Source organism: Hydra vulgaris, chromosome 12 (assembly GCF_038396675.1).
Source record: "Hydra vulgaris chromosome 12, alternate assembly HydraT2T_AEP".
Taxonomy (NCBI): domain Eukaryota; kingdom Metazoa; phylum Cnidaria; class Hydrozoa; order Anthoathecata; family Hydridae; genus Hydra; species Hydra vulgaris.
In genome coordinates this window covers 65,239,021-65,250,000 of record NC_088931.1, presented here as the reverse complement: position 1 = coordinate 65,250,000, position 10,980 = coordinate 65,239,021, and the positions used below count along the sequence as shown (strand labels likewise).

Here is a 10,980-nt window from a genome sequence, read left to right as displayed (position 1 = left end):
AAAATTTAGTTCATATTTGATAAAAATAATAAAAATGCTTTTTTAAATTTAGAACTTAGATTTTATATGTAACTTTTATTATAGTGAGAAAAAAAAAACTGTTTGTATGATTTTTAACTTGCTAATAAAATAACTTTAATTAAAATCCAGTACTTGAAAAAACACAATAGTGATGCAATATAACTTCTAACAATACAAAATATATTTGCTGAGTTGAGTTACTTTGAAATGCGTTACGCTTTTCGTTACGCAGCAAAATCTCATAACAAGGCAATATATATATATATACACTGCCGCTCACGGAAGTTAGGACAGTGGAGATTTTTTTGAAAAAGCAAAATTAATATATAATAACGTTATAGAATTTTGAATTTATGTTAATAAAAATTATATTTTTTATACATTTTCAATATAAAATATATTATTAGTCAGTTTTATGTAATAAAAATGTACAAAAACCATTATAATAATTAAATTTTTTTTTCGTCAAAAAAACAACCTTTGATTTAATAACTGCTTTAACTATTCTCGGCATTCTTTCAATTAATTTTCTAATTGTTTCTTTTTGAATATTATTCCATTCCTGTTCTATAATGTTCCATAAATGAGATTTTGATGTTGGACATACAGTTCTAATTTTTCTATCAAGTTCATCCCATATTAACTCAATGGGGTTGAGGTCTGGGCTTTGGGGAGGCCAGGTCATTACACGTAATACATTTTCAGCTTTTTTTGATTTTAAATAATTTCTATATAATAATGCAGTATGTTTAAGGTCATTATCATGCATCAGAACAAAATTATCTCTGATTAATCGAAGTTCCAAAGGGATTGTTTCCAGGATATCTCTATAATGTTCTGCTCTCATTATACCATCGATTTTATGCAAATATCCCACTCCATCCAGAGAGAAACAACCCCAAACTATCACAGAGCCTTCACCATGTTTTACTGTTGGAACCAGACATTGAGTTAGCATTTTTTCTTCAGCAGATCTTCTAACATAAACTCTTCGCTTATTTCCGAAAACTTCAAATTTGACTCATCGGTCCAGAGTACTTGTTTCCATTCATCCATCATCCAATTTTTGTGGAGCTGTGCCCAACGGAATCCCTTCTGTCGATTAACTTTTTGTAGATATGGTTTTTGGATAGCAACAGGACCAAGCAAATTAGCTTTTTGCAATCTTCGTTTGATTGTACTGACAGAAACTTTTTTTTCTCGATCACAGTTGAAAATAGCTGTTATTTGTAGAGCAGTTAACATTCGATTACGCTTACTGATGATTTTTATATGTCGGTCATCAGTTTTTGTTGTTATGCGAGAAGGACCTGGACGATTTCTGTCTTCCAAACTTCCAGATTCGCGATATCGACGAATCGTATAGCTAACTGTTGATTTACTCAGAATTTTTCAGCTATTTTTCTAAGTGTATAGCCTTCTTGAAGCAAAGTGAGTATTGCTGTCCTTTTTTCAACACTTATTGGCTTACCTTTAGGCATATTTTTTTAAATATTTTTGAATTTACACTAAAAAAATAATTTTTAATTTTACCTTTGAACTTCTGCACTTGAAATTTTTAAAACACTAACACAAAATACACAAAATATCTGCAAAAACATAGTAAACAATAGAAATACTTGTTAAATGACAAACTTAAAAGATTTGAGTTGATAATGTAAAATACAGGTTCATACATGACCTTTAATGTGTTTCTGCGTTCTCTGTTTATTTATTTAAAATGATAAGACTTTTACTTGTGAGTACAATTTATGTTATTTTAAATGTTAGCTATTTTAATAAATTTACATTAAAATAACTTAATTTAGAATTTTTTTGATACAAATTTTATTTAACTTGATTTATTTTTATATAAACATAAATTTTACTAATATAAGTAAATAATTTTATAACGTAATTACATTTTAATATTGTTCTTTTGAAAAAATATTTTTTGTCCTAACTTCCGTGAGCGGCAGTGTATATATATATATATATATATATATATATATATATATATATATATATATATATATATATATATATATATATATATATATATATATATATATATATATATATGTATATATATATATATGGGGTGTTCAAAAAAATAAAATTTTTAAAAAGTGAATACACAAAAGCCAAATTTGGAACAAATATAAAAAAAATTCAAAAAATATTGATACTTACCTTGTGCTTAAGCGGCAAAATACCCTGAATAATGCCCCAAATTGTTCCTAAATTATTTGGCTTTGAGCGCAAGGTAAATATCAATATTTTGTAAAAATTTTTTTTCTAATGTGATCAGAATGGTCCAAATTTCTTTTTTTTTAGATTGTTGTGTATCCTGGTTTTTACATAATTGCTGTTTAAATTAGAAAAAGATTGAGTTGAATTTTTATATCTTAATCAAAAGCATTTTCTCGCTTAATTATCTTATACTTTATTTAGTGCATTTTTGAACCGTTTTCAAAAATTTAAAAAGCTTTGGTTAAGTTGTCATAAAAAAAAAATGCATGCTCAGGAATAGAATGTGATCGCACGCCTTTCCTGTCCAGGACTTTTTATTACACAATGTAACAGCTATTAAGTTAAGGATATTAGTTTTTGCACTCACACATTTGGGTTTATCGACACTACTAAAATGTAACTATCAGTTTCAGGGCTCAAATGAATGCAAAAAAATCTAATTGCAAAAAAAAAAAAAAATTATAAACAGAAGTAAAATAATTTATTTTTTGGTTTAATGTTTGCAATAATCACTGGTTTAATGTTTTCAATAGAAAGTTTCTACTTTAATAACTATTCGCTTTATGTTGAATAAAAATCTCTGTGTAAAAGAGCAAGTGATCATACTTTTATTCAAAAGATAAATTTAGCATGGCATACTTTATGACCTCAAATAAAAAACTTAGACAAAAATTTTCCTTTTAAGAATGTTAAAAAAAAAAATGCTGATTTAGAAAGGAAAAAAAAAATTAACAAAAAAAAAATTAAAAAAATTTTTTTTTTTAAGGTGTGAAAAGCAAATTGTGAAGGCAATATGATTATTTAGAGCCCTGCAGTTTACTAATTTAGTTAACAATATAATTACTTTTTTATATTAAATTACTTAATTTAATTATTATTTTTAAAGTTTTAAAATTAAAAATTAAAAATTTCATAAAGAAGAAGAGTAAGGAATGAATTTCTTATAAATAAAAATAGAAAGAAACACAAAACAAAATAATTTTTGTGTGTGTGTGTTTCTTCCTGTTATCATATATAAAAAGTTCATTTGTTATTCTTCTTCTTTGTAAAACTTTATTTTTAATTTGAAAAATTTTAAAATTGCACAAAATAGCTCCAAGTGAGAGAGTGAGTAATTACAAAAAAAAAGTTTTTACTAAGTTCGAACCTCCAAGGGACCAAGGAAATGGTTCGACTAAACGAATGTTCGACTTAAGCCATGTAAAACAATTGTTATTGCTTTCAAGAGACATTAGAAAATAGTTCGAGAATCAGTGTTCGACTTACCGGGAATTAACTTTAAAACTAAAATAATAAATGGCTTTTTAAAAACTATTTAAGCGCTATAGCTCTTTGTTGTTGTTGTTTGTTTTTTTGTCTTTTTTTGCAGTTTTGTTAATATGATTTTTAATGAAATTCTCATACTGCTCATTTGAACTTATCGTGTTTATTTTAAAATAATGATGACAAAACATTAAACAAAAAAATTTTAATGAGCTTTTTGACCTTTTTGACGCTAACAAAAATATAACAAACTTTCGACGCATACAAAAACATAATTATAAATAAACTTAAAATTATATTTTACTTTAAATGTGCCATATGTTTTTCATTATTTTTGTAAATGTGAAAAAAAACCTAAAAAACATTATTAAACAACATTAAATTTAACAAACATCAAATCTAATAAAATATTAACAAAGTTAGCTGTTCAAAAAATATCATTGTATTTTGCACAAGCCTCATTACGTTTATATAAATTGACTTAGATGGGTGCGGAGGCGGGCACAAGCGATCGCGCCCCATTTCTGCCAAAGCCTATATATATATATATATATATATATATATATATATATATATATATATATATATATATATATATATATATATATATATATATATATATATATATATATATATACTTTTTTAAATTAATTCATGCAAGCATTAACTATCAAGTTATGAGTAACTAGAAAACAAAGGATAAAGAGTAAAGCAACAGTTAACTGAATAATTAAAAGGTTGTAGAGTCAGGAAAATATGAAGATAGGTGAGAGTAAAAAAAAATTGTTGAATAACAAGGTAAGTAGGAATGAGTTTTGGTTGATCAAACTAGAGATAATAGCTCGTTTGAATAGCAATCACAATTATTTGTAGAAAAAAGAAAGAGATGCAACTTTAGAACAATAGGAAAGTAGCTCAAGCTTGGCAGATAAAGGAAGTCCAACTATATTAACAATGTGCTTTTGGATCTTGTCTGAGAGAAAGAAGGTTGTTATTCGTCAATATAGGAATGTCAACAATATTGCAATAGTTGCTTGCAGTAAATTACTGAGTTTTGGTCGAATTAAATTCCATGAACTACTGCTTGCCCTAAGCTGTTACAGAAGAGAGATCAGATTAAAGATTGGCTGTTTATTCTAACCAATGAAAAAGTGGACTTTTTGCCAACACAAGAGTATAAAGTTGAAGAAGAGTGTAGACCTTCGAAAATGACTTAAGTGATGCGGATAGAAAAAAATCATTTAATAATCTTAAAACTTTTATATGAAGAAACTAATACTAGAGAGAAGACTAATTGTAAAATAGTTGGAGAGGTCAGAGTGTTTTCTAAAGTTTTTAATATTGGAACCACTTAATAACCAAACCACTTAATAATAGTTAAAAGAGGATTAAGGAGAATTCTGAAGAATAAATTTGTAAGAGTAATATAGAAAAGCTGTCTGAATCACAAGCCATAGAAAATTAAAATTGTGAATTGACTTCAGCATCATAAGCCAAAGTGATTTTAATGTCTAACAATGAGTTAACCACTTTAACTGGAATGACAGTAAGAGAATGGTCATTAGATTTAATAGTTAAATTAGTGGAAAAGCTCTTTGCAAATAACTTTGCTTTATTTTGGAGAGAAGTAATAAGATATATATACTTGGATATAAATAGATATTAGAAAAAATATATCAAACAACTTTGTCAGTGAAAATTAAAGTGGTTTGGATATCAGCATGTAAAGCAGCTTTTGGAAAAAATAGTAGAGATAAAAAAAAAAAAAGAAAACTTGAAAAAAGTGCATTACATATGGTATGAACGAGTCTTAGTTAAAGAAAAAAACCTTGAGATATTTTATATTAAAGAAACAGCATAAAAGGAAAAGGCTTGATGATGATGATGATGATCATGATCATGATGATGATGATGATCATGATGATGATGATCATGATGATCATGATGATCATGATGACGATCATGATGACCATGATGATGATTATGATGATCATGTGGATCATGATGATTTTTTAATATAAAGATAAGTGCATATATATATATATAATATAACATGAATTTTGAATTAAAAAATATATATACTTTAGGATGTATCAATTTTTATGCAACATTGGTCACAAACTTTGCTAGCCCAAGCTATTTTTTATTGAACCTAGCCCCAACTTCGGTTAAATTTTAATCCCTGTCATATACTGTATATAACTGCCATATATTTCTTTTAATTTTTTTTTTTAATTCAGATTTACTCCCAACAAACTGCAAGAACCACTACTAAGTTGGGAGTTACTAGAAAAAAAAAAGAAGAGAGTTATAGAGCAAGGAAATGGTAGACAGAAGACTTGAAAAGTTGTAGATTATATGAGTCAGGAAAACAAGAAGATTGACGAGAGTTCCAAAAGTTTAAAGTGCAGGGGGAAAAAAAGAAGATATAAAAGTTTTTAGGGCGTGCAGGGAGAGATACAGTTAAAGGATGAGACTTTGCTGAATGACAGTCAAGCAAGAATAAGTTTTAGTTGATGGAACTAGGGATGATAGCTTCTTTGAGCAGCGACCATGATAGTATTTGTAGAATAGAAAAAGAGATAAAACTTTACAATGATAGGAAAGAGACTTGAGCTTGGCAGATAGAGTAGGTCCAACTACATTTAAATACATTTTTGGATCTTGTCTAGAAGAGAAAGAGCATCATTAGAAGAACCAGCCTAAATATGACAACAGTATTCCATAGAGGGGCAAATAAGAGATTAGTAGAGGTAAAGAATAAAATCAGGAGTAAAAAATAGTGAGCACGATAAAGAAAAGCAACCTTAGCAGATGCTAACCTAGTAACCAATTGTAAAATGGTTTCCATGAAAGGTCAGTAGTTAACAATAATTCAAGAAGATGTAAAGAAGAGGACTCAGTGAGAGGGTAGCCATTCATCAATAAAAGAATGTTGACAGTATTGCAATAGTTTGCAGTAAATAACTAAGTTTTTTAGAGATAAAATGTTAGAGATAAAATTTACAAGCCACTACAAGTCCCAATCTGTTACAGAAGTGAGATCAGATTCAAGATCGACTGTCCTAAGCAATTGAAAAGAGAAGACTTTTCCTCAAGACAGGAGTATAAAGTTGAGTTATCAGCAAAAAAAGCCACATTAGATGTAAGGTTGTCAGGAAAATCAATAATATAGATAAGAAACAAAACAGAGCCAAGGAAAGAATTTTGAGGTACCCCTGAAGTTACTGGATATAAAAAAAAAGTGTTGGCCTTCAATGATGTTTTTAATAAAGAGGTTAGAAAGAAAAAATTTGATCTTAAAAACTTTCCCAGATACACCATATAAAGCAAGCTTGAAGAAGGCCAGCATGCTGAAATTTATCATAAGCTTTAGATATATTAAGAGCAATAGCCTTAGCCTAGCCTAAAGTTTAATTGAGATATGACTTTAGCAATGGAAGCTGGAGTGATCTGAATGTCTAACAATGGGTTAACCTGTTTAACTGGAATGGATGGAAGAGTATGGGCATAAGATTAAAGAGTCAAATTGGAAGAAAAGTTCTTTGCAAGTACTTCAGCCTGATCCTCCGGGGAGGTAATAAGATCAGTCTCATGAATGAGAAACAAAATGGTGTGGCAGAATAGTGTTGCAAAATTTTGATAGTTGCAAATTTTTATTGTCACAAATTTGATTGTCGAAATTGTAAAAAAGGAAGTGTCTAAAATTGTCACATTATTGATTGTTGAATAATAGAATAAAGAATAATGTCGCAAATAAATTTAATGAATAGTGTCGAAAATAAATTTAATGAATAGTGTCAAAAATAAAAAAAGGAATGTCACAAAGGAGTTTAATAAATAGTGTCGAAAACAATAAAAAAGGAATATTGTTGCAAAAGAATTTAATGAATAGTGCTGAAAACAAAAAAAAAGGAATAGTGTCGCAAATAAATTTAATGAATAGTATCAAAAATAGAAAAAAGAAAGTGTCCTAGAGTAACAAAATTAAAAAAATAATAACTATAAATATGTGTTTAGATAACATGTTTGATGCCTTACTGAAATAGCCTGCTGCCAGGGGCTTCAGTACATATACCAACTATCTTATAGCCTGCTGCCACAAAGGAGTGCTGCTATATCGACTGAGTTTTTGGGGTTTGGTAGCAATCTTTTCATTCATTATTCTTTGTCTTTTTTTTTTTCCTCTCTTTAAAAGCCATATGCTATAAAGATAAGCAAAATATAGCAACTACTGAAATTAACTATTTACGACACTATTCCGTTTTACTATTTGCAACACTATTCCTTTTTTTGTTTTCGACACTGTTCATTAAATTCATTTGTGACACTATTCCTTTTTTTTGTTTTTAACACTATTCATTAAATTCAATTGCAACACTATTCTGTGATATTGGGCCTTTTTAATATATCCAACACTATTCTGAAGTTCATTTTTCGACATTATTCCTGTCACCCAATGAAATGTTTAACCTACCTTTGTTAAAGACGTTATTAACGATTTTCTAAAAGGTGCCTAACTTTCACCATATGGGAGTTATATGCAGTATATGTGGTTTAATGCAATATACACTTATAAAATTGTATATTCCACACTTTTCTCTCACAAAAAACAACCTGTTTAACACAAAATTTATTTTATTAATTTTTTAGATAGATAAAGCTAGGTTAGTTTTTATTTGTATTGCATAAGCATAAAAATCATTAAAGTTAAGCCAGAGATGTTTAAGCAATTGAAATTAGTTGTCTTAACGCTATTGTTGCTTTAGAGCACATTTTATCATGATTGCTCTAGTGATATAAGCACTAATTTCCTTTTCTATCTACTTCCCCCTATTTTTATTGATGATTATGAATTTTATGCTGATCAATCAACGGAAAATCAAAAGAAAGTTTTTTTAATTTGATGTTGAAGTGATTAAAAAATACACTAAAAACTCTAATAATTGCTAAATTTTTTTGAAATTTAGAAATTCTTAACAAGATTTTTTTAAATTATGCCGCCTGGTTTTTACAACAGTATATAACTAACTAAAATTTTATTTTCATGAAAAATCTGGTATAAAAAATTTGAAAAAAAATAAAATATTAAAAAAATAAATTGATTATTTATACATACTGAATGTTTACACAATTAGCTATTTATACATACTATGATGTACTTTTTTATATTTTGGCCAAACAAAACAAGGCCAAGCACACATTATACGGGGCCAAGGCCAAGATCATGGCCAAAAATTACAAGGCTAAGGCCAATAGTTTTAAGGTCAAGACCAAGAATAAGAGTTAGGTCTACGCAAACATTTTCAAGGCCTAGATAAACATTTTAAAGACCAAAGACTTAAATTTTTGCTGTACGTCAAGGTCAATTATTAACAAAACTGTAGGTAACAATTGCTGTGACAATAAAACCACATGTTGTAAAAATAAACCAAGGTTATGCACAGAACTCAACAAAGTCAATAAGAAAATATACTTTTAGATATATATGAAAGTCAAAAACAAAAAAAACATAAAAATAAAGAATGAAATCTTTTAATCCTTTTTACATAATGTATTCTTTTTGTTAACCAAGGCCAAAACAATCAAGGCCATAACAATAACAAGGCAATAACCAAGGCCAAAACAATCAAGGCAAAACATCAAACAAATCATAGCAAAACATCAAACAATCAAGGTAAAACATAACAAGGCAATAGCCAAGGTCAAAACAATCAAGGCCAAGGCCAAAATTTTCAAGGCCAAGGCTTTAATTTTTGACCTGAAGGCAAAGTCGACACCAAGGCCAAGGACAACTCTGGTGTACATACATCAACTCAGGGTTTGGTTCATTTAACTTAAGTTAAATGAACCAAATTAGTTGCTAAACGATCAACAATCAAAACGTATGACAATATTGCTCCAAAGGAGACGTAATTTAAAAAACAAAACATTTTTGCAATTAAAATGTTTTAAGATAAAACTTTACATTAATGCAACAGAAATTTAAAACAAATTGCTCTTTGAAAAGTTCATAACTAATATTTGATTAGAATAAAAATCGGGCTAAAAAATAATTTTAACTATAGTTTTATCACATTATCATGTAATTATAAACTTAAGTTGTATTTTTAAAAATATGGCGATTATTAACGTTTTTTTAGTGTTACTGTTTCTTATTTTGAAAACAAATGCAATTTTTATTTGTGCTTTTATCTTGTGTCACTATATATAGATTTATTGTAGTTGCTTTATTAGCAACGAAAAAATAAAATATCTTTTACTTATATTCTTTAAAAGTAGTTATCTAAAGGGTAATCGACACATAAAACCTTACCACTATAAGTTCTTTGAGGACTTCTTAACGAACTAGGTCTTTGATTTTTACTTCCTTTCCTTCTCCATTTCCAAGGTTTAAACAAAAGTCTAAATCTTTTACTAAAAGCTGATCCAAAATGTCGTTTTTTTTGAGGAGAAGTATCATTTTTAGTGTTTGAAGTTCCATTTTCTTTTGATTTACTATTATTATGAAAAAATTCGTTGCTAGATGCTAAGTTAATATTGCTGTGCTTAGCTTTACTGCTTTCATCGTGTGATTTTATTTCCATTTCACCTCGTACTTATATCCCATTATATATACATATGTCGAGATGACAAAAGTAACTTTGATGAAATTTAAAATCAAAAAATTCATAAAAAGCAAATAGCACCTATAAATAAACCATAAATCAAGAAAATCAACAATACAAATATTACAATTACAACCGTCGAATTCCTTTCATGTCATATTTTCATGTTGTTTTTTTTTAGGAATTTATATTATTAAAACAAGCCTTGATGTTCCCAAAATAACTTATTGGTGATTAATTAATATTTAAAATTCATCGAGTCGACGAAAATTCAGGCACCGAGCCAGAGAACATTATAAAGAGTATGCAAAACACAACAGGAGCTATTTTTTCTTCCACCTTAGTTTTTTTTATAAATATTACGTGAAATGCGATTAGTTAAAAACGCTAAAATGTTTCAAAAAGAAAGTTGGTATTTCCTATAAAAAGTTTAATTTTATAGAAAATACCAACTCAAATGTGGCAGATTAAGTAGTCTTAGAAAGTTATATTGATAAGTTTGCAAAACTTTAAGTTATTTTAATTTTTTAATTAAAAAACTTTTATGATTTAATAAATTAACCTAAAAAAAACCGTTTGTTACATAAGGTCACCAAGCTTTTTCTTTCTAAGAAATATTAATGGTTTTAATGCGGCGCAGCACGGAATAACATATAATGAGTATCTTTCCGCTATCTTCCTTGACAAAATTCCTTTTGTGGTCAGAGTGGATTCGAACCTTAGGTTGTGTTTGCATTTGTTTTTTGTTCTTTCACTACTCAGCGTCCGAACAACTTGTAATCGTTCAAAAGTATATCAGTAGCATATATAAATTTGTGTAATAATAAAAAAAAGTGAGCAAAAAACTTGGTAACAT

The 10,980-nt window shown here is 27.9% G+C and overlaps 1 protein-coding gene across 4 annotated transcripts in view; it reads right to left on the bottom strand.

Annotated features, from left to right (window-relative positions):
• The window catches only part of LOC100200061 (phosphatase and actin regulator 3), a 63,413-nt gene extending 53,049 nt beyond the window's left edge, over nucleotides 1-10,364 (bottom strand). For 2 of the 4 annotated variants that reach the window (XM_065814133.1, XM_065814134.1), the window contains exon 1: nucleotides 9,833-10,324. In XM_065814133.1, the coding sequence (XP_065670205.1) occupies nucleotides 9,833-10,103 (271 nt within the window). In that variant the 5' untranslated portion in view covers nucleotides 10,104-10,324. Of the gene's footprint in view, nucleotides 1-9,832 lie in introns of all 4 variants that reach the window. The other 2 variants (XM_065814135.1, XM_065814136.1) reach the window with 2 other exon arrangements.
• Nucleotides 10,365-10,980: the final 616 nt, after the last annotated feature.